A 24,535-nucleotide genomic window follows, 5' to 3' on the forward strand; every position below is an offset into this window, starting at 1 on the left:
TGACGGCACCTTGGTTGCCATAAAAACCAAGAGCTGCGGGACTTTGCTTCTGCCTGGAGCTGTGGCTTTTAGAGAGAAAGAGGCATGGAGACTGTTCAGCCTGGCCAAACCTGTTCTATTCTCCAAGCACACGCACACTCGGGACCACATGAGAAGATACACAGTGTTTGTGCTTCTCTCCAGGGGAGCACAGGCACCCTGGAGACTTGGCTTAACTTCACACCATCTCTTTGGGACTTATTGCCATCCCTGCTCACGTCAGAGCAGTGCGCACGGAGCGGAGGCTCTGGTCATTTACTGTGCCTCTATCATACGCACAAGGTCCTGTGGCAGAGCCAGCAAATTGGGCTGAATGTCAGTACGCATTCCTCGAAGAGGCAGGATGTACAGGATGCCAGGAAAGAAACAGAACTCCGGGGAAATCTGCAGGGGCTCGTGCACATCTATAGGGATTCTTTGTCTCTCAAAGTGCCAAGCGATACAGATCTAGGTATTGTTTGCATTTGCTGTAGCCTCTCACCACAAGCAAGCTCCCTGACTGTTGCAATTGACTCTCAGGCCAAAAACCTTGGCTCCCAAGACTCCTCTCGCTCCTCACAATCAGATACACCTAACCATACCACCGGATTGCTGCCCTTCTACCATCTTCCCTCCACAGTGCCCTGCAGCCATTGCTGAGCAACCCAAGTTCATCCTATATGTTCATCTTTCTTTTCCCTTACTCCTTCAAATCTTCTGTCTTATGTCTATATTTAACATAGTGCATTAAAACATCCATCCCACACCCTTCTCCGTTCTCTTTACTCCATCTTGTTTGCATTGGTTTCCCTACCATTAAAAATGGATCTAAGTAGTCTTCCTATCCCTCCAACCTATAGACAATGACCACTGAAAGGTATATTCTTAATTTAATCACCAGCCGACTTCTTTAAGTACAGCTGCCATAGGTGAAACAGAGACATGGAGTTCTGGTCTCTTGCCCTCTGCTGAGGCGCCTAAGAGATGGCGACTCCTTCCCTCCCTGGGCCAGACTCAGGTGCTTGAAACAAAGTCGCTGCTGGTTGCACTGGCCTCCCAGAACGGTCCCTGGACTTAGAATCAGGATGTTGCCATTCCTGCCGGCTTCAGATCTGCTCCAGAGCCGGAGCCTAGCTCATTCCTTGTGCTGGTCCTTGGAGTTCCTGTCTGATAAGAGGAAAGACCATCTCCCCTATTTCCTTCTGAGAGATCTCAAGAGAACCATTACAATAGTCGTGAATATCACCTATCTGACAACAGATCACATCTGTAACAGAGATCTTGGAGAGTATAACAGAGGTGAAAATTTCCAGGGCTTCTGGAAAGAGGTTGGAGATCAAAGGGTTTCAAGACCTAAGCATTCCCAAAAGGTACACTGAGAACCACAGCTTCCTCCCCTGCCAAGGCGCCTGGCCGCGGCTCTGCTCATCCTTAGCTCCGGCAATGCAGGTAGCACAGCAAATGAACAGAATGCTTCTTTTATTCCTTCATTCATTCCCAAACCTTCCTCTGCCAACAAACCATGTATCTCCAAAACAGCATTAAAGGCATTATCTTCACTGCTGCCAACATCTTGAAAAGCAGCCATGAGACGTGTGCACCTGGACTGGCAATTCTCTTGCTAACAATGATGATGATGGAGGAATCATGATGGATTAAGCCAACAAGCTGAATGTGACCCACAGGTCTCCCTGCAGACTCTTGCTCCTTTTCTCTGGTCAGTTTCCAATGTGTCAGAAGAGGATGTCTCAGGACCCACCAGAGCCTTAGGAGAAGGCCACTATAGACTGAATGTGATGGATGGTGATCACATTTTTTGCAACCTATGTTAAAAATGTGGTCTGAAAATCACCAGTCCAGTGGAAGCACGACATGCATGAAAAGTGGGACACTTCCAGAAAACACAAACATTTGTCCATTCCAGGAATGGACTAGAGTGATGTCTGAAGGGGGAGCGGAGACAGAAAAGAATCAAGTCCTTTTCCTAGACATTTAATCTCCTCCATGTTTCTACTCAAAACCAACTCTGCCACCACAAACATGGCCATCAGCCAGGAGTGAATCATTGGAGGGTGGCGTAACAATCCTCCTGTCATATTTCCTTACTTTTGCCCAGCCCCATCCTCCTTGTTTCTCTTCCCCTCTTGCCTTCCTCACCCCTTCCTAACATCCCTCCCCTACTTCCTCCTCGGAGGCCCCAGGCACTCACCAGCTCCTGCACCTTACTCACCGTCCGACAGCTCTGTTCACATGGCTTCGGTGCACACTGAGCCACACGCAGGCCCATCACTGTATCCTCCATGTCCGTGCAGGTACACATATCACAGCCCTCCTCCCAGAACTGGCCCACAGGGTAAATGGTGCCATGGTGGACACACACCTGTGGACATAAGGTTTTGGTGTGTGATGGCTCATTAGGTTCATTTAAGCACCTGATAAGTAAATATCTACTATGTGGAAGCAATGAAAGTACTGAGCCTGAAGCCATGAATAAACTCATACAGATGTTGTCCTCTTCCTTTTGCAGTCCATCAGCTTCAGAAAGGTGCAATCCACCCTGTGATGACCTTTTGAAAGCTTCACCTGTCCACAGGCTCAGATACAATGTATTGGCAACCCTGAACCATCTCTCCTTTGCCTTGCCTGTACTCAGCTTTTTCTATGTCGCTGAGAAGTATGCCAAAAGCCAAACCAGTCATGTCCTTGGACTTGAACCCACTCACTTCTAGGCCTCTGTCCCCTTAGAAGCAGACTGACAATAGGAAGAAGGATTGGTGAGCAGCTATGAATATCGGAACCCTTGAGGCCCACAAATGACAAGAGATACAACAAGCAAAGATCCAGAGGCACAGGGAATGGGATATGTTTGAGAGATCAGGAATCCTGTTTGGAAGAGCTGTATGCTATGAAAGAAATGTGGGGAATGAGATTACCAAGACTGGCTGAAACAGGAACATGTGAAGCCAGGATGCATGCCATGTGCAATGCCCAGACAATGACTCGTAGGAATGAGCTGCCAAGGACACTGTTGGATCCAGGGACTCGATAACAGCTCTGAAATTCATCCCGAGCATGAGCTTCAAACTTGCACAGAAACGTCCCCACCCTCAGTCACAACAAAGCAGCATGAAGTTTTAAAACCGTGACCATGTATCTGCCTAGTCTTCTCATTCTGTAGATTTATGGAAACAGACACCTTGTTCTTTTCTTAAGAAGTCTTCTAGAAAATTCTACCACCCCTGAAGAGCAGAACTTAAGAATAGCTAGCAAAAGTCCAAAGGATCTTCAAGAAGTTCATGGAAATGCTATTGTGAAAAAAAGCATGCATGGAGGTCAAAGTTTTTGCTTCAAAATAGATTTATCTTTTTATTCCCCCTTTCCATGAACTGTTTGAAATACGCATACATGCGTGTTTACCCTTAGACACACCAGCAAAAACAAGAAATGATTGTTACTGTGTAATTAGTACTAGCTGAAGACTGACACGACTCCAGTGTCCGTCCACAGGGGTCTGTTGAACAAACAAAGATGCACCTTTGCAGTACCGTGCCATGCAGCAGCAAGGAAGACCCATGGGGTCAATATCCAGCACAGCAGGTTAGGTCACTGCTGTAATGCCAGCATCCCATAGCATTGTACTAGTGCAAGTCTTACCTGCTCCATTTCCACTTCTGATACCTAATAATGAAGACCACGATGAAGTTCTAGACTCTCGGCTTTGGCCTGGCCCAGGCACGGTCATTGTGGCCATTTGGGCAGTGAACTAGAGGATGGAAGATCTATTTCCATCTCTTCCACTCTCTCTCCGCCACTCTGCCTTTCAAATAAAGTCTCACGGCGAACTTATGAGTTCTTACGCTACTTACATTTGGTGTCTAAACCATTGGACACTGGATAGTATTCAGCTTAGTATATATTATGCTATATACTAAGAAGATTATCAGTAGGGATGCAATTTATTTCTCTCTCACAACACCTATAATATGCACCAGTTCTTATGGAGCAAGGTGGTTTGTTCAGTAAACACTGGATGGATGGATGGGTGGATGGATGGACAGACAGATGAAGGGAGGGAGAGATGAAAGGCAGTTAACAAATAATAAATAAGCTGTTAACTGATCCCTAATCTTTGCAATCATATTATTTCCTTCAACAACCTATAAATAAGCTACCTAAAGGGTGAGGCCATGCCTTATACATTCTATATAACCGTAGCACCTCTCTTTGCTGAAAAGAAATGACTCCTAAGTTCACTTCGTTTCCATTTAGGCTTACCTGGAAGGCTAATTGCCCACCCACCAAGCCCTGCAGCACTTGCTTTGGTCAGGAAGGGACGGATGGATAGGAGCAGATCATCCATGAGTAGCATGGGCTTGGCCAGCATCCCGGCCGGAGCTAGCAGCTCCTCCCCTACCTTATCAGGGAGGCAGGTGGTGGTGGTGCAGCCACAGTCGTTGGTGGTGGTGGAGGCCAGGTACCCGAGCGGACAGCTCACCGTGGAGTTGGCACAGTTGCAAACACACTCATAGTCATCACAGCACAGGGTCTTCCGCAGGGCTGGTGTCCGGTGGGGGGGACACGAGGGTGGGGACGTCCTTTCACACTCCTCCTTCCGGCAGGCTGAGAGAGGGGCAGCACGGGGTGGTGAGCATGGCACACGGCCAGGGTTCCTACGCTTTCAGCTCTGACACAGACTCTCAGGGAACTGTCGACCCAGGGGCTGGAACCAGACACCCAGAGCAGGGCTGCAGGGCACTCAGGAAAGCAGTTGGTTTGTAGAAAAATAACAGGAACACAAGGGAGAAATGTGAAGCTGAGGATTCCATAGAGAAGCAAGGCTACTGGATCTCTGCTGTAGTCCCCTCCCAGGGACATCGGCAAGGTCTGGGATCTGAGCCACCACTGCTTCTCACAGCCATCACGTGCAGACTCGGATAGGCTGCCCAGCCCCTGAATACACGGGCGGCTTATGTGACCCTACCCCCACCTTGGAACCTGGAATACTCCTCTACAGTTTAAGTCTTCCAACAAGATGGGATAAAAGACTGCAGGCAATCCTATCAAATCCACAATGCCATTTTCTACACGCTAAATCCCATCCCTGGGTTCTTTGCCTAGTGCCAGTGTTCTTCCAGTACCACATCTCCTCCCACCCTTAAGACCTTACACGGAGGAATTCAAAGGAGATCCCAAACTCACAGGATAAGAACTCCACTTGTCCAAAAGTGAGCATGCTCATTTCTTGCCATGTCTTTATTTAGTCCAACCCCATGCTTCAACTATAATCGTTTGTGATTAAATATATAAAAATGATCCCCCAGGAAAAAGAAAGTCTGTAAATTTGGGAATAAAATTCAATAATGAAGACACGATAAGGGAGCACTGTGGGGGGGGGCAGTGTGGGAGGGAGTGGGAATAAACCAAGACTGGATCCGAAGCCTTCTCCTACCACCCCCACTGCTGCTTAATGCAACCCGAAAGGAAGTGCTGTGGCTATGCCAACACCTGGTATGCCTCCAGCAGTTAGAGGAAATCATGCAGGATTCAACTCACATGTGACTTGAACCCTCATTTCTAAACAGACCTCACACTCCGATTTAGCGAACTGGAAAACGGGACATGACATGACCTTGGAACAGATCCCCCAAGAAGAAGACAGCCCCTCCTGCCACCCCCGCCCCACCCCCCCGCCACCAGGCTGGAAGAGAGCGGCTTGAATTCCCCCGGTGGCCCATCCACAGAAGTCTTACTGCAGGTGAAGTTGGGTCTGCATTCGCCTGGATTGGTCAGTGTCAGCTTCAATCCGTCTTCACAGGGAGGTACCGGAGGCAGGACACAATTCATAAGGTCACACACTGGAGGGGAGGAAAAAGAGTAAAATCCACACCCAGGTCGGTAAGTTCATTTTTTCCTGCCTCCACTCCAGTTCATGCATTGAGTGTTTGAGCTAGTGTTGAGAGACAGAGAAGATAGAGGAAGAGAGAGAGGAGTTGGTAGAGATTAACAGAGATGGAGACAAGAAATAGAGACAGATGGTAGATGAGAGAGACAAATTATGGATATGATAATATGTGATAGGGAAATAGAAATGTGGGTAGATGGTATATAGATCATACATGATAGAGATAGTGATAGGCAGATCCAAGTCACAAGCTAACCTCTTACTGATTGTTATTTTCACCTGCTAGAACTTGCCAAGTCCAGCCAAGTCTTAACCTCCCTCCTGGGTAAGACAGGAGCTCTGCTAACAGAGTTCATTGGAGGATTCCATGAAATACTAAAGGTCATTCACATGCTCAACCCATAGCAGAAGTTGAATAATATCAATAACATGAGGATCTTCCACCAAACAATGCCTCCAGTTCTCTCTATTGCTGGCATATTTGCACCAATTGTCCTCAAGCCAGCTCTCCCCCAACCCCGTGGACTTCTGATCAATATCATCACATAAACGCATTGCTCAGAGGAGTTCATTGTGTCTCTGCTCCTCGGGGCCTTCCTTCATCTACGTGCCATCCCTTGCAGACTTGGGTCCCTGCAGATTTCACAAGCCCGTGTGCTTCATGTCTTCGCCATGGTTCATACACTCACAGCAACCCGGAGATGCGTGCCTGGGAGCCTTCCAGCCGGGCCAGCCGTAACTCCACCAGCTTGGAGTGTGCTGAATCAAACCCTCAGTCTGCTCTCTGCTCACTCTGTTGTTAGCAAGCATGCCCTAAACCTGTCTCCACCCTCCACCACAAATGGCTTGTTGAAATCAACACACCCAGGGCAAGCCCCCTCCACATCTAACCTCCTCACCATCTGCTTGTCCACAGCGCCTCTTTGAAAAACAAAAATAACATCGTCTAGCATGACCCTTGCTCCAGCAAACCCCTCTAGCCCCCAATAATCACCTGCCTTTTACCAATGTGCCTTTAATATCCACTGTAGGTTTTTTAATAGAAGCAAATCTTATTTTCCAAAATTGGTTCTTTTCTTCTTGTTTCTGTTTTTATGGGTTTTTTTTGTTTTGTTTTGGGGGGGGGTGGGCAGGAAAGAGAATCAGCCAGCTCTCATCTGCTCGCTTTGCCTGCCCTGTACTTGACCGACACGCCTCCACCTGCTAGACTCTGCATCATTTGCCCAGGGCTTGGGCTGACTCTAGAGAAGTAGGCAGGGTGGGCTACATACCACACTCGTACTCCGGACAGCATTGGTGGGTGCTCTGGTGGAGCCGGGCCACTTCGCATGGGCCACACGTGGGAGCTGCAAGAGAAGGGCCACAGAATCACCAAGAAGCAGATCCTGGCACAGCCTAAGCAAGACTCAAAAGTATGCTCATTCACTGAAAATCAACACAGCCCTCATGCAGTTCAGGCCACAAGCTTCCAACTCAGTGAGTCTCCCCAGGGTGCTTTACTGACACCTTCAAATTTAGGCTCCAAGGCCCATGGTGGAAACAGGTGCACACCTCAAAGGGGACACTCCAGGCACAGAACGAGGGAAGGAATTCAGCAGCAGGTGCACGGAGGAAGGACCTGGCTCTCTGGCCCTGAGAAGGAGTGGCACGGGGGGGGGGGGGGCGGCTTGGCTCACCTTTGGCAGTGGGGCAGGGCTGTGAAGTGCAGTTGACCTTCCTCCCACTGAGACATGAGCAGAGCTGGCAGGGCTGGTGGTCGGGGACCCAGGTCTCTAGGAACTGAGGAGAAAGCGAGGCTGAGAGAGGGCCCAGCACAAAACCCCAGAGGAAGTCCATGGAAGTCAGTCCTCCCCACTACCAGCAGCTTGACTCAGGTTCAGGCCATTCCCTGAGTGACCCCTGGCAGAGCTGCACATATGAACCGAAGCAAGATGGGAGGTAGCTCCCAAGAGGAAACGAGCTGGACAAGCCTTGAGGGCTCTGGGGAGGCCTCCCCATATTGCTCTGTAAACTGGAGGCTGGGGGGAAGATGACAAACCAGAGCCTTCAGAAATGCAAGAACTTGCACTTGACCCTTCTCCTAGGGTGATGCTCAAATCAAGCATAGTGAGAAGACCAACTGTGGATGCCCAGAGTCTGGGCACCCGCTAAGCATTTCCCAAGCCAAAGAAGAAGTGGGACTGTGACTTAGAGGAAAAATACCACCATTTAGTTCTGGAATCAGCATACGTCCATGAGACAAAAAGAGCCTAAGAGAGCACAGTACAACTCCAGGCCAGGGTTGGCACTGTGGCATCGTGGGTAAAGCTGCTGCCTGCCACCCCTATAAGCACCAAAACATCCCATTCAGGCACCAGTTTGAATCTGAATTTGAATTTTTGGATCCAGCCCCCCGGTGATGGCCCGGGGAAAAGCAGAAGATGGCCCAGGTGTTTGGGTCCCTGTCACCCACATGAAAGACCCAGAAGAAGCTCCTGGCTTCCAGCTTCAGATCGATTCAGCTCTGGCCATGAGGCCATTTGGGGAACAACCAGTGAATGTTCTCTCTCTCTCTCTCTCTCTCCATATATCTCTAATTAATTAAAAGTGAGTGAACAAGCCACAGAAGTGCAGAAGGGCTCCTTGGGGCTGGATACTTCAGTTGGTCTGGTAAAGGTGACCTGGAAGGCAGAGAAGGCCTACTCCAAGAGGAAGCAGAAGGGATTCCAAGTGGGGACTGGTTGAGCCGAGAGGCCCGAAGGCAGCACGTGTGGAGTGGGGGTAACCTGGTGTGAGGGCAAGGCCGAGGGGCCAAAGACAGTGCCTGAAAATATGAGAAGCTGATAACAAACCCGGGGTGGGGAACTGCTGCAGCCCTGGGATGGAATGGGGCAGTCAGGCTTTTGCCTCCAAGAACAGCCTTAAATAAACACAGCACCAGGGCGAGCAGGATGAAGAGAGAGGCTGCAGCATTTTGTCACTCTAGGGGTTTTTCCATGGGCTGAGAGGATCCAGGGCAAAGCAAGAGACTTTGTATGCTTGGGTTACCCAGCTTGCCTGGAAGTGCAATCACCACCATAAACACACAAGCAGATGGCCAGAGTGCAACCTCCTTCTCTAGGGGTTTTTCTCTTTCCCATCAGGTTGCCCCAACCCTGCTCCTCAGCCACCCCTAGAAAAGGACCAATCAGGCCTGCAGAAATGAAGGCTGAGCTGCCCAAGGCTCTCTGAAGACCTCATTAGGATGTGCAGCCAGTGGCCAGCAGGGGGAGCGCTCGCATAGGCTGGCCTGCTGCCTGCTGCCTGGGCTTGTCCTCCAGGTGTTAACATCAGGCTTGAATATCACTGGAACAGACAGGTGTAATAGTCAATAAAGGCGACAAAAGATGGCCTACAGGAAATACGGCAGGGGAAAACAGAAGCCTTCACAAAGCCAGAGAAGGTACACAAATAAGTGTTGCACCACCCACTAGCATGCAAGGTGCAAACCCATTGACTGCAGGGAGTGATGCTATGAGGACCAGGGGAGGAAGAGAGGCCCAGGCCTAGGTTTCTGGCAATGGACAATCAACATGGTCCTGGAGCTCTTGCACACTGTGCCCCCTCCAGCCACAGCAGCAGCACCTGGGCAGGCAAGAAGATGACTGCCCCGGTCAGCCTGGGGATACTCACTGCCATGCACTCCATAGGAGAAGCAAAACTATGGAGACTGGTAAATATTTTGTGCTTCTGAAGTTCCGAAAGCAGATTTACACCCCAGTTGATTTCCCTAAAGAACGTTTCCTGGGCTTCATTTTCCAGCTCAAAAATTCATGGAATGTAGAGTCTTGACAAGATTTTATTCTTTCTTTTCTTTGAAAGTCAGAGTTAAAAATACAGATGGCTGGGTGTTTGCCTTCTTCCATTGAAACTGCATTTGAAAGTCCTAAAATCGGCTGTGGGCTTTCCAAAGTCTTCAGTTACCTGATTTTATGTTGTTGGGTTCATTTAAATATATCTACAAGGATGGCTCTGTGTCCAAAAATTGCACCGGGGCTGTTGTCTGGCCTAGTGGTTAAGACACTAGTTAGGACCACCCATATCCCAGGTAGGAGCACCTGAACTTGCTTCCCAGCTCCCAATTCCAATTTCCTGCTAAGGTGCACTATGGGAAACAACAGTGATGGAGTTCCTGCCACCCACATGGAAGACCTGAATGGAATTGCAGGGTCCCAGCGTTAGCCATGACTCAACCTCAGCTATTGCTAGCATTTGGGAAGTGAGCCAGCAGGTGGGAGCTCTCCCCATCCCCTTCTACCTCTCAAAAAAAATTAATTTAAATATAAATAATAATTGTTTGGAACAATGCTCTGTACAACTCAAATTCCTGATCTAGTGTGTTGGGCTGAAGAAGAGGGGGAATAGAATTTGGGGTGGGGGGAACATAGGTAGCAGAATGAGGGATGGGGGTGAAGACCTTGGGATAAATTTCACAAGATTCCTGCTTTCAGCACTTCGCAAACATCTGACTCCAGAGAGCCACTTTCCATCCCAGAATACCAAGGCAGGAAGTAGAGACCACTTCCACTCTCTCTGAAATCCAGCACCTTCCAACCACCAGTAGAACCAGAGTGGAGTCACCCTTGGGTGCTAGCACCCTGGGTAACTACTACACATCATTGAGCCCTGTAAGAGCCAGGAGCTACGCAAATCCAGCTCCCTGCTTGTGGCCTGGCAAAGCAGTTGAGGATGACACAAAGCCTTAGAGACTCTGCACCCACATGGGAGACACAGAAGGAGCTCCTGGTTCCTGGCTTCAGATCAGCCCAGCTCTGGCCGTTACAGCCACTTGGGAAGTGAATCAGTGGACAGAAGATCTTTCTTTCTGCTTCTCCTCTTCTCTGTATATCTGACTTTCCAATAAAAATAAATATTTTTAAAAATCTGGATCCAGCTCCCAGCTCCTTCACTTACAACCACTCCCTAGAGAAACTCACCCAGCTCTTCAAGTCTGGGCTCCCTCATGGAGTTTTTGTGACGTAGGATGTCCTAGCATAGGCTGTGGAATCATAGGCCAAAGGGGTATACATTTACCCCCCCACAGACATGTACAAGCTCCATGGTCAAGTAAGTTCTAGAAGCACAATCCCTCTTAAATATCTGTTATGCACATGAGAACATTACAAGCCCTAAAGGGGCCTGCAATAAAGAGAACAGTTTGTGTTTAGCTTGTATTTAAACTCACTTGCACAGAATTAGCTGTTAATACTCTCCCAAACCCAACTTTGCAAGCCCAGTGAATACTTAAGTGCTTACCACAGCCATGATCACAATGTATTTTCATGAGAACAATTTGGCCATATAAAATTCATATTCTTCGAAGGAAGCCCTCCTCTGCTCCTGTTTTTCAGTCCACTTACGTGAATATAACAACAGAAAGGACAGAAATAGTGCGCTGACTGTTTCTTGGTGTCGGATCAACACTAATACAAGATAAACCTAAAGAGGGAACAGCAGATAAAGCTGCTGCCTGTGGGTACCTGTTTGTGACCCGGCTGCTCCACGTCAGATCCAGCTCCCTGCTAATGGCCTGGGAAAAGCAGCAGAAGGTGGCCCAAGTGAGAGACCAAGATGAAGCTCCTGGCCCCAGTTGTTAGGGTCACATGGGGAGTGAACCAGTGAATGAAAGATTCTCTCTCTTCTTTCCTTTTCTCCTTTCTTTGTAACTCTGACTTTCAAATAAATAAATTTTTCTACATAGAAAAGGCCTAGGATTTGAACTGATATATCCCTGAATCCAAAGCCATTACTAATGACTGACTTCCTGTCCCGCGAGGGTCTCCTTATGAGTCAACCCTGCTGCAAATGTCCGGAGGGCAGCATCACTGGTGAACACTCCCCACTCCTGACTCCACAGAGACACAAGAGCAGGGCTCCTACCTGTCGCCGAACGCCACCCTCATCCACACACTGAGTGCAGGCCTCCTCCGGGACGCAGGTGCCTCCCAGCACGAGCTGGCGCTGGGGGCAGAAGCAGCCTTCCACGGGGTGCTCCCCACAGGAGCTCACGTTGCCGTCACAGTGCTTCGGGCAGCCACGTTCACAGTGGCTGTACACCAGGGAGGATGGACAGGACATGGCTGCAGGTAGAGCAGGAGGTCACTCTGCAAGGCCGACACCAGCTACATGCGGGGGTGCCAGGTGCGGGACACCCCCTTCCCCCACCAACAAACTTTCTGCTGCAGAAATGGTCAGGAACCTCAATGTGACAGTACAAGCTCTTTCCTAAGCCAGAGAGGGAGAAAAAATCCAAGGAAGGGTGGAGCAAAGAGAGAAACTCCATCTGGCATCCCAGACCAGTTGGAGCTAGAGTCACCTCTGCCTCTGATGAGCTACAGCCAACCTTGAGTCCTCTGCCACCTGCAACCAATCCTAGCCCTTATGAATGCTCTAAATCTACACATCCTTAGCAGATCCTGAGGTCTCTTCTTGTGAATACAAAGATGCCAGGTGCTTTCAAAGCCTCCAACACCTCAACAAGCTGTCTAGGTTCAAGTCCTGGCTCTGCCCTCAGCTCTAGTTTCCAGCTCATTCCCAGGGAGACCACAGTGAAGACCCAGCTACTTGGGTCCCTCCGATCCATGTGGAAGACTTACTTTGGCATTCTGGGAATGAGCCAATGGATGGAAACTGTCTACACATGCATGGATGTATGCGTGCCTCTTCAATAAATAAGTAAATAAGCCTGTTAATGATCGAATGACAAAATGCCACTCACAGTTCAAAATCTTGCTCTGGCATGAACTACCCTGAAAATCTTGGTCAAAGCTGGATGGAATTTCACATGCAATATGACAGGTAACGCCATACTATGCTCATGGCCATACATGCCTACTAGATTCAAACTACATTTGTCTGAAGCATTGGTAGAAGAAAACAATTACATTTTTTTACACAGTAATACCACACCTGGAAATTCTACATCTACCATTTCATTTTATACTAGCTGGAATCCCAGGTAACAGAGACTGCAGGGACTTTTTCTTAGATAAAGCATCAAAGGCTTGGAGAGGCTAGAGGAGCCTACTGCAAGGCTCCATGAATTTGAGGGACACAGAAGGAGACTCACCACAAAAATCGGCTGTCCTCCAGTTAACACAGACCCCATTGGTGCGGCAGAGGTGGGCGTAAGAGGCGACCACCTCGCACACTTGCTCTCGGTTGCAACTGTCCTGCTGGCAGATGGCATAGAACGTGGCTGGATCGAGGACCTTGTGGCACTCAGCAAACTGTGCCGAAAGGAGGAGCTGGCAGCGGGAGCTGTCAGAGACAGGACACTGCTCCTCGGGAAGGGGCTGACACGTCTGCCCTGGCTGCTGCACCGTCCATTCCTGGATAAGCCGTGGCAGATCCGTGGTCACTGTCCCGTCCTTCAGCATGAAGTCATTGGCCCCATTCTCATCACAAGTGCCTGGAGGCGTAAGCAAAGACAACATGAGCAGCCCTGGCAGATCCACACTTGGACGCTACAGTCTGGCCATTCCCTCTGCACCCATACTAGGGTCTGCACCTTGCTACTGGGTCCTTGTCACTGGGCCTAGAAACATAAGCTCCCAACAGCCTGAGTATAGCAAATACAGCTTAGAAGGCATGCTCTTACCGCACAGACCATACGTCCTGGCAGCAAAGGTCTTGGGGCTGAGCTGCAGTTGGAACTCATTGTTTTGTGGAGTGAATGTGAAGATGTGGCCAAGATCGTTGAGTCTGACTTCATGCATGATTGCACCATAGACACTGGCTTCTACGTTCCCACCCGTGTATGGGACAGGGACCAGTTTTCCATTCACTGTCACCTGCCAAAGGAATACAAAGCTCATCAGTAGCCTTGGCAATGAGGAATCCCAGAACTTCATTCTTCACTTCCTTTATAATGACCATCATTATCATTAATCAATAAGAGACAGAGAGCTTCCATCAACTGATTCACTCCCCTAGATGACAACAGCCAAAACTGGCTTGGGTCCAAAACCCAGGGACTGGGAAACTCAATTCAGGTCACCCACATGCAGGGACATCACCTCTGCTTCCTAGGGTCTGGCCCTGGTGGGAACACCAAGTCAAGGGCAGAGCTTGGAACTGAACCCAGAATTTCCAGTGAGAAGAGTATGCATCTTAACTTCTGAGCCAAACATTTGCACCCACCCTGGCCTCTTCCTGAAGTTACAGAGAGTTCTTGGGCATTCATCATACTCATTCACAGGTGTAGCCACACAAGCTGGCACCTGCCAACAGTTTTCACGGCATAACTTTCAAGGCCTTGGCAGGAGCATAGATCACCATAAAACAGTACAAGCATTTGTTCATGCACTAGACCCTGAGCTCAGGGGCTAGAGGGAGCCAGCCCCCAGTCCATAGGACTCTTTTGAGACTGGGAAAATTATCTTCTTCGCAGTTTAGCATCTTTTCTCTGCCCTGGGTGCGTGCCCCTGGAAGCACTTTCTTTGGAATTCCCATGACATGTCATATCAAAGATATTAAAATGTGCCCACATCCTGTGATGAATACATTTTGTTGCTGTTGTTGTTAAAAAAAATTGGAAGAGTTTATTTTTATCATTTCGATTTTGCACTTTTTGGCTATGAGTGACTCGTGTAATATATGAGTAGCTATGATTTTTCCAGCAATTATTGTTCATATTCAGAAAGTCTTGCAAAGTGAGAACATTTAGCCGACAAGTTGCTTCCATGCGATAAATATTTATGATTTCTAAATGAACAAGCTAAGAAGTTGGCATCATGTAACCTTTGGTAAATATTTAATCAAACATTGATTTACATGGGTTTTGGCAGTTTCTGAATTTTGAAGCCACACACTTGATCTGGGCTCTAAATATTTTCCAAGGCCCTCTGAAGGCCCTAAATCTCTCTCTTTGGAAGGAACACAGGCCTTGGGCACTAGCCTCTTAACACCTACTACGTAAACATTCTTAGTGCCAACCCCGATTTTCTCCCAGTGCCAGAAACTGGCACTAAATTCACAATTTAATGTTATCTAAAACTGATTTCCTCTTCCAATACGAGCCCAGAACAACATGAGATCGCGCCAAGATCAAGGGCACGGCAACAAGCCCCCACCAGGAGCTGATGCTGTGCTCCCAGGCAAAAGGCTGGGTCCCTACTAGCAGTGCCTGCTGAACAGCCCAATGCACAGGGTCCAGGCAGCTTCCTGGTGTTCTACTGCTGCCCTGCCCTGGGTCCCTACTGTCCCCCAAAAAGAGCCTCTCACCTCCATGTCGCTGTGGAGCTCAATGGCCAGGGCGCCATGCTTTACTTCAATGGATTTCATGCAGGTCGGGCGCGTCCCAGGGCTGCAGGCACCGTTACGGAGAACCACCTCCAGATCCTGCTCCTTGTTTTGAAATAGGACGTAGGAGCAGCTACCGGTCAGCTTAAAATTCTGCCCATCAAACGTCACGATGTGCCGTGTGGAGCTGCCCATGCACACACCTGGACAAGGACAGGGAGGGGAAGATGATGTGTGGGACAGTCACCTGACTCCCAGACCTGCTACCTGCAAAGAGGCAGGCATGACCATGTTGCATGAGGATAGATATAGACTGGGGCCTGAACAGGTCCTGGGGCCCTGGAGGTCAGAGTTCAAGTTCTCCCCGCTCACGGATTAGGAGACTCTGAGAGCTAACACTTGGCCATGAAATGTTTTTCTAGAGAAGGCTGAGAAGGACAAATATCACATGAAAACTTGACAACTCACAGAATTTAAAATAAAAAATGTGAACAATCCATTCTACAGAGACACCCTGACCAGGAAACAAAGCCAAGACCCAGGGCATGAAATTGTAAGGAACCAGGCAAGCCAGGAGCTCACTGTGAAGAAAACTCACCTATCACCACACAGTTCAGCTGTCAAGTGAGTCAGGCTACTCATGGTCATATGGATTGAATCCCTTCAGAGTTCACACAAGAGAAATCTTGCCAAAGCTCCCTGCCCTCCAAAACGTTTGGGTCTCTGTGCTCCCTCTGTCGACCCTCATTCATTCACATAAACCAGCAAATTCTCAAGATTCTTATTAAAACACCATTTTGGGGTCTGGCACGGTAGCCTAGTAGCTAAAGTCCTCACCTTGAACATGCAGGGATCCCATATAGACACTGGTTCATACCCCAGCTACTTCACTTCCCATCCAGCTCCCTGCTTGTGGCCTGGGAAGGCAGCAGAGGACAGCCCAAAGCCTTGGAACCTGGCACCCACGTGGAAGACCCAAAAGAGGCTCCTGGCTCCTAGCTTCAGTTTGGCTCAGCTCTGGCCATTCAGGCAATTGCAGACACTTGGGGAGTGAACCAGCAATGGAAGAACCTTCAGTACTTCCTCTTCTATGTAAATCTGACTTTCCAATAAAAATAAATAAATTTTAAAAACCCTACCATTTGTGAATACTAATCATTTTACATCTACATCAGATGATTTGGTAAGAATCTCCATCTTAAAGCCATTACTGCCATAAACGATTTGGAAGGTAAACTGGAAGCCACACAATGTGAGCAATAAGTTCTCCAGACAAGCCAGGAGCACAGCTACAGGCAACAGAAGAACGGAGGTGCAGCCCAGTGGGAGCAGTGAGGCCGCACCCATGCCCCTACAGCCCGCCGGGGTACTGTCACCTGCCATGTCACCACTGGGAAACGATGGGCTGGGATGTAGCCGTGGTCAAGAATGAAGCAGCCTCCAGGAAGCTCCTGCATCCTGAATCTCCAGGCCATTTCCCAACAGCGACTCTGACCGCCTTTGGCCTGCTGGAACCCACACTATCAGCCATCCTCTAGTGCAGCAGCTGAGACGGTCAGGCCAGTCCTTACAAGTCCTCATAGGGCACCAAAGCACAAGCTGAAGAAATGCTCGGTGCACACTCGCAGCCAGTTCATGAGAACGGCTCTGCCCGCCATGAGATCCACGCCAGCAGGGCAGTGAGGGGGTTCAGGCCACAGAGCACAGCACTGACGTCTGTCCTGCCTACCACTGGCTTGCAGCAAGACCTTGGGTAGGTTCTCAGCAGATATCTTTTAAGATTGTTGTGAAAATTCATTGCATGACAGTCATGCACATTTAGTAAGCAGAGCTATTAACCTTAGGAACAAGCCCAGGCCACAGGAAAATTCAACAGTGTGTTCATCACAACCTAAAGTTACCCCATCAGTATATTGCAATTCCCTTCAAACAATCTGCCACATCTTATTCCACCTTACTGATCCGTTTTAACGAGCCTCATGTTATCAACACTCCAGTACTCAGGGCATAGAGAAAATTAAACTGACCAGACCACAAAATCAATATGAGATTGCACAATAACATTTCATCAGAGTTGTATAACATAATTGTAAAGTATACCATTCATATCTCCTGAAGTCCTTTTATCTCTTATCTCTCCTTCCCTTCAACATATTCCTCGCCATTATCTTTCTAAACAACAGCCGAAATACCTTTGACTCGGCAGTATATTTAAACTTTGGCCAAGTGTCACAATACAACAGAGACAAGATTCCCAGTGAGTGGATGGACCAAAAATACAAATGTTCAGAAAGACACAAGGCCCACAGGAACAGCTGCCAAAAATCTACATTCTCCCTTCTCGCCTCTGAATACAACATAGAAGACAAGGAAGACATTGAGCTATTATACAAAAATATATATATATAAATATATATAAAAATGCCTTCAGCCTAACTGGAAAGACAGGATATCCAAGTTTCAAAATCACTGTAAACAAAAAGCAGAAAGGCACAGCCCATTCCAGCAATGTGTGGGGTGCTAGCCACTAGGTTTTGTCGTGAGCAAGCACAACCCGAGGACGACTGCAAAGAGCAAACAGCTACCACCACCCACAGAGCGGCAAGCCCAGTGCCAAGATATTGTAGCAGAATCCTGACAGATCACAGCAGATGCTTGCATTGGGCATGAGTTAAGTCACCATCCGAAGACCCGATCTCTTCAGGAATGCAAGGTGCTTGGCGATTTCCTGGTGACATAAAAATATGTAAATGGGGACATTTAAGACCCGCCCCCCCCAAAATAAAACAGAACTAAAATACCATAAGGTACCTAATCCTTCCACAGACACAGGTACCCACACACAAACCGCTGAAGTGGCAACATTTCTACACAGGTAGAAGAGATGATATCAGATCAGAAATCTCACAGAACCTTAAACACAAAATAAAGAACTCAACCAATCTATGGAATTTACTTTTTAGAAAAATCGAAAAATAACAGCCAGCCCTCCCCACCCAGTACAAACTCTACTAAAAAAAAAGAAAGAAAAAGAAAAAGGCATAACTACCATGACACAGAAGAAAACAGTAATTCAACACTCAAAACTAAATTAAATATATTCAAACGTTCACAAAAATGAAAACCACCTTGAATCAGAATTTCAAAAGCTAAGAAAAGAAATGGGCAAAACCAGAATAAATAAAAATAAAACTGATTGAACTCAGGCCGGGAAAAAAAATGAAAGAAAAAAGTAAAAGTCAGAAATGAAGTCTAAATTATAAGAACCCGAGGGACCAGAGAACAAAAATAAAAACTGAATCAACAGCAGAAAATCAAAACAACCAAGAAAATGAAAATGAACTCAATGGGTTAGAAAGTCGTAAAAATGCAAAACAGGAACCAAAAAAGGAAAGTCCTTGAAAAAGAGGCACGAAACAACAGAGTTTAGTCAGTATTTTAAAACTATGACCCATGAAAAGATGTTGGAAGTCAAACAGCTAAACCTGTTTACTGAGAACACATGCCAAACGTCTGAAAAAAAAAAATCACCCAGAATGGTCAACTTCCACACACTATACAGTAACGCTGTTAGACTTCAAAGATGGGGGGGAGCATTCCCCAGGTATCCAAGGGAAAAGGCAAATCATTTACAAGAGAAAAAGAACCCGATTGATTGAGATCAGCCACATTTTCCAGAAACTCAGTAAAAGAAGGTGTCTACCAAGAATTTCCTACATTGGAGCAGGTACTTGGCACAGTGGTTAAGGCCCGCTTTGGATGCCTGTGTACCATAGCAGGGTACCTGGCTTCAGCACCTGGTCCGACCCCTAAACTCAGCTTCCTGCTAATGCGCAGCCTGTGAGGCAGTGGTGTCAGTGCAGATCCTTGGGTCCCAGCCACCCGCGTGTCAACCTGGATTTCATTGTTAGCTCCCAGCTTCTGCAGCGGTGACAGGCAATTTGAAAAAAGGGAACTCTCTCATCTACCTCTCTGCCTTTAAAATAAAACAAATATCATCATTTAAAAGATAATTTTATATCTTTCCATAATACCCTAATATTGAGGCAACATTTTTTAAAAAATAAGTTTTAAAAGCACTAAAACCGGCAGACTTTGGTACCCATAACCCCTTCTTGAGAAATCCATTACAGAGCAAGCACCCTCCAACCAAGAGATGAGTTAGGAGGGGAGTGTTGTTGGTTATGTCATCAGAATTCTCGCTACAACAAGATAAAAATGGAAGACAAATGCACCAGTGTTTTAAGTTGTGACGAAATAGAAACGATGACAGTGAAAAGTGGGAGGAGAAGGAAGGAGAGAAGCAGATGGAATGACCTTGCTGCTTATTGTAGGGGCGACAGGTAGAAGTTAAAAGATATTACCCAAAGCTGACAAGCCAATGAAGGAATGATTATGTAAAATAAGGGCCTGACAGTATCTTTTAAAAAGATTTATTTATTTTTATGGAAAGAGAGATCTTTCATCTGCTGGCTCACTCCCCAAATGGCCAGAGTTGGGCTGGTCTAAAGCCAGGAGCCAGGAGCTTCTTCTGGGTCTCCCACATGGGCACAAGGGCCCAAGGACTTGGACCAGCCTCCGCTGATTTCCCAGGTGATAAACAGGGCACTGGGTTGGAAGCGGAGCAGCTGGGACTTGAACCAGTGCCATACAGGATGCCAGTACCTCCGGCAGAGGCTCAGCCCACTAAGCCACTGTACCACATCTCCTTCCCTTCCTACACCTCCGTCTACCCTCGACAGTATTTTTTAAAAAGATTTTTCATTTATTTGTATTAGAAAGGCAAATCAGATTTATGGAGAGGAGCGATAGAAGTATCTTCCATCCACCGCTTCCATCTCTAAATGGTCTTAATGGCCGGAGCTGAGCCGATTCAAAGCCAGGATCCAGAAGCTTCTGCCAGGTCTCCCACACGGGCGTGGGGTCCCAGGGCTTTGGGCTGTCCTTGACTGCTTTCCAGGCTACAATCAGGGAGCTGGATGGGAAGTAGGGCAACCGGGACACAAATCAGCGCCCCTATGGAATCTCAGTGCTAGCAAGGTGAGAATTTAGCCACTGGACCATTGTGACGGACCTGACAGTATTTTTTTTAAACATTAACAAAAGATTTCAACAAGAACAAAAACATCTACCTTTCTAAAAGAAAGAAATTGAACAGCAAAAAATACACACTTCAGGCAGAAAGAAATGAAAGAAGTTATAACAGCAACATAAAATGACAGATCAAACATAATACAGCAATAAATGAGAATGGGCTAAATTCATCTACTGAAATGAACAGGTTTTCAGTTTAACTCTAAGGTAGAACAAGAGGGAGCATTTTAAGACATCACTTCAAATGCTTAAATCCCATATCAGAGTACCTGGGTTCGAGTCCTGGCTACTCCTCTGCTAATTCTAACTTCCTGCTAATACACCTGGGGAGATGACGACTTGAGTTCATTTCCTGCCACTCACATGGGATACCCTGACTGATGCTTGGACCTCTGCCTTCAGTCTGCCGCTGCAACTGCCAGTTGTGGCAAACATTTGGGGAGTGAAGCAAGCAATAGAAAATCAGTCTGTCTCTCCACTTCTCATCCAGCTCCTTGCTTGTGTTCTGGGAAAACAGAAGATTCCCCCCAAAGCCTTGGGACCCTGCACCCAAGTGGGAGACTGGGAAGAAGCTCCTGGCTTCGAATTGGCTCAGCTCTGGCCATTGCAGCCACTTGGGGAGTGAATCAACGGATGGAAGACCTTCCTCTCTGTCTCTCCTCCTCTCTGTATATTGACTTTCCAATAAAAATTAAAAATAAATAAATAAATAACAAGCCAGCAGGTATGTGGGAAAAAATACTGGACATGATAGATGACTGGGGAAAGGCAAGACCACAGTGAGAGCTCACCTCACACAAGCTGAGACGGCCATCACCCTAAACACCCAACAACCGTGAACAGTGTGTCGGCGATGATGCGGAGCACGCCCCGGGCGTTGTTGGGGGGAATGTGAAGTGGAGCAGCCACATGGAAACCACCAGGAGGTGTTCCTCCAAAAGATTTTTTAATATGAAACTATCATATAATCCAATAATCCCCCTTCTGGGAATTTGTCCAAAAGTACTGAAATATTGCTCCAGATTTAGGAAGATAAGGGCAACATAACAGCTAACCAAAATAAGCGACTCTGTGTTGACTTTTAGACCCAGAGGAGAAAGGACAATAGTAGGACAATTGGAAGAACCCGATGTTGATCATTATACTGTGATTGCAAGTGGAAACTTTCAAACAGTACACGACAAAGGAAACTAAACAGTAGGCACACTTTGGTATATAATACACCAACTCTCTCCTCTCCACGCTGGAAGAGAAGCACCCCACATCCTGTTACCCAGGGGCAGAAGCTAGGGAAATGCTGCAATTCTATAGTTGAGCAGTAGACATCTTGTTAACCAAGTGAGATGCTGTTTCATGACTTCAAGCAACCACAGGATCCTTTCTGAATCAAGAGATCTATCATAAGGTCTGACAAGTATTCATAAAGGCCACATCAACAAATCATTTTAAAACACTTGAAAAGGAGACCAGCACTGCGGCATATCAGGTGACTCCTCCACCGTACTCCCATGTGAGTACAGATCAAATCCCGGCTGCTCCACTTCTGATCCAACTCACTGCTAATGGCCTAGGGAAGCAGGGTGTGGAAAATGTATTCCACTAAATACATTCTAAAACGAAAGTGAACTATAAGGTACAGTTTTATGTGTGCTCACTCCAACAATTATGATCTATCCACAATTGTGTAGGGTCATTCTAAGCAGTTATCTCCCCCAACCATCAGGCAGACAGTAAACCCCAAGGATGGATGCAGGAGACAGACTTGGCTGTGTCCACCTTGAGAAGGTATTGCTGCCTCCAACTGATAACCACGGATGTTCTCCAGGGTATCTCTCTTACTACTGTGCTTCCACTGCTAGGCCTCAAACACCTACACTCCTAGCTGAACACTGATGTCAGAAAACATTTCTTCCTCTAGTTTTGCAGTCTGGAAACAACGCAAGAGACTTGGTGAAAACACCTCCAGAGGATACGGGAGGGACGCATCACAGGAGAAGGCGGCCCTGCACATGTGTAAGAAGGGAAGGAAGACTTCCAAGCTATTGGCTTCTGCTCTCTGTGCAGCCATGTTAACAATTCTGCCCTTTTGACACTGTCAAATCTGATGAGGCAAAGGACTTACAGGGACAGGTCCAGCGGCAGCCACAGGTCTCTTCCACCCGAATAGGCGACTGGCTGTTGGGGCAGGACGGTCTGGGCCCTCGGTCACAGTTGACCCGATGACTTTTCAGCAAAGTCTGGCCATCTGGCAGGCACGTCACAGTGTGACACTGGTCTGATAGATTCCACACATCGCCAGGCTGCAGAAGAAGATTTGGGTAGAGAGTAGGAGGAGGTACCTCCAGTTCTAAGCCCATCCACCCAGCCACCTCTGGGAGCACAGAGGCCAGGAGCAGATGCCAAACTCCCTGGCAAGGAGCTTACACCTGAGACAGGAAGCAGAACGCAAAAGTGATAGGTGAACTCCCATCACAGGACCACGGCTAGCCAGAGAGCTGGACTCAGGCTAAGGGAGGAAATGTCCACCAGTGGGCACCAGGGATGCGCTTTAGATCTTTTCTTTCAAAGGCAATGTAAAGGACTCACCCTCTTCTCATTCCCGTCCTCATCTGTACAAACTCTAACGAACCCTGAAACAGACACAGAGAGGACCTTAGTTTCCACTTGTCACCCAGAAATTGAAGACCTGTCTACATGGGCTCCCTGGTCTGGTCTTGGACACGGACTCAACTCTGAAAAGCATCTCAGGGGTTGTCACAGTGGGGATACGAGGCTAAGAGGAGCTCTTCCAGTGTGTCTGAAAACACATGCTTTGTGGCCATTAGTACTCGATGGTAACAGCAGTGATCATAATACAGCTCGTTAAGCCTATCAGCGGCCATGAAGTCATCATCTCCCTCCAGGTGCAGCTGCCAGGGAGGAGGAGCGTGCAGGACATGAGGCGAAAACTATAGAACACAGGGCATCAAGAAAACACGTATCAGATTGTAAAAAGAGTTTTTAATGCAAAGTAAGTTTCACTCTGACTCTTTAATACCAGAGCCTATTCATGTGTTGTCCGAGCCCTCTCTACCCACGTTGAGAATGAGTGTGGGGTCACTTGGGGGAACAATGGTTTTATAGATTCTGATTCTCTCAGCCAAGATCCCTGCGCACAAAGCAGCCCATGTCCCTCCCCGGCAGAGCTCAGGTGGATAGCTACCATGGAGGCAGGGTATGCACAAACACCTGTAGACCCCTTGTCGGGAGGAAAGGGTTATAGTTCTAACAGCAGAGACTTGAAGGTCCAGAAATGTATGATAACCTTCATTCAAGGCCAAATCTTGTGCCTAAGCACCCGCTGGTCTCTCAGGGATAACTTTGTTCTTTATGGGGATTTGCGTGGGATTGCTAAACACTCACCAGAGCACAGTTTGTGGAAGAAGGAATTGCCCAGGGTGACCATGGAAGGGAGGTCTTCCACACGCTGGAGCTTCACCACGTTGGAGCCAGCCTTGGGGCCTGCCAAGGTGCTCAGCTGGGCATCATCATACCGATCCCCAATGGCAATGGGGAACACCGTCACCCCTGCAGTGTTAAGGGAACAAGAAAGAGCCCATGGTCGGCGAGGAGATCGACATGCACTGCCTAGCTCTGCCCAGCACATGTTGGAGGAGCTCATGTCTTCCACACTGGTCACACTCAGGGACCTGGCGAGGAAAATAATCAACAAATGCTCATGAGCTCCTATGGGGTGTCAGGTACTATGGGAAACAACAACAACACAGCAGTGGACAAGAGGCCCTGGCCCTTGCCCCATGGAGCTTGCCACTGGCAAGAGACTCAATACAGAATCAATGAATCCAACAGGCGACATGAATAGGCAGTGTTTCACATGTTAAGGGCATGGAAACAAACTGAAAGAGATAAAGAAGACAAAAATGTCCAGGGATAAGGGTGTGAGGGTTATTGTCTCATATGCAAAAAGCTAACAAAAAAGTGGAAAAAAATAAATTTATTTTTGATGCAAAAAAATTAAATCAACACATATGAGGGGATCTTCAAAATGTTAACAGAAAGTGATCTCTAATAACTATGTATAGCTTTCAGAATAATTTTTGCACCAAAACAAAGTTATGTTTTTTCTTTAAAAAATGTATTTATTTTAAAAGCAGAGTAATAGATATCTTTCATCTGCTGTTTCACTCCTCCAGCTGACAGCAACAGCACCAAAGCTGAAGCCAGGAGCCCAAAACACCATCCTTGTCTTCCACATGGGGA

The 24,535-nt window shown here is 47.6% G+C and overlaps 1 protein-coding gene across 1 annotated transcript in view; it reads right to left on the reverse strand.

Annotated features, from left to right (window-relative positions):
* VWF (von Willebrand factor) overlaps positions 1-24,535 on the reverse strand; it is a 110,333-nt gene that overhangs the window by 18,004 nt on the left and 67,794 nt on the right. Inside the window, exons 32-43 of the mRNA XM_058655802.1 lie at positions 23,678-23,842; positions 22,862-22,905; positions 22,398-22,575; positions 15,164-15,384; positions 13,539-13,731; positions 13,008-13,349; positions 11,819-12,018; positions 7,597-7,699; positions 7,192-7,266; positions 5,769-5,873; positions 4,433-4,638; positions 2,249-2,398 (exon numbers count right to left, since the gene is read on the reverse strand). Coding sequence (XP_058511785.1) covers positions 2,249-2,398; positions 4,433-4,638; positions 5,769-5,873; positions 7,192-7,266; positions 7,597-7,699; positions 11,819-12,018; positions 13,008-13,349; positions 13,539-13,731; positions 15,164-15,384; positions 22,398-22,575; positions 22,862-22,905; positions 23,678-23,842 — 1,982 coding nt within the window. The remainder of the gene's footprint in view (positions 1-2,248; positions 2,399-4,432; positions 4,639-5,768; positions 5,874-7,191; positions 7,267-7,596; positions 7,700-11,818; positions 12,019-13,007; positions 13,350-13,538; positions 13,732-15,163; positions 15,385-22,397; positions 22,576-22,861; positions 22,906-23,677; positions 23,843-24,535) is intronic.

The sequence above is a fragment of the Ochotona princeps genome, chromosome 27 (genome assembly GCF_030435755.1).
Source record: "Ochotona princeps isolate mOchPri1 chromosome 27, mOchPri1.hap1, whole genome shotgun sequence".
In the NCBI taxonomy this organism is placed as follows: domain Eukaryota; kingdom Metazoa; phylum Chordata; class Mammalia; order Lagomorpha; family Ochotonidae; genus Ochotona; species Ochotona princeps.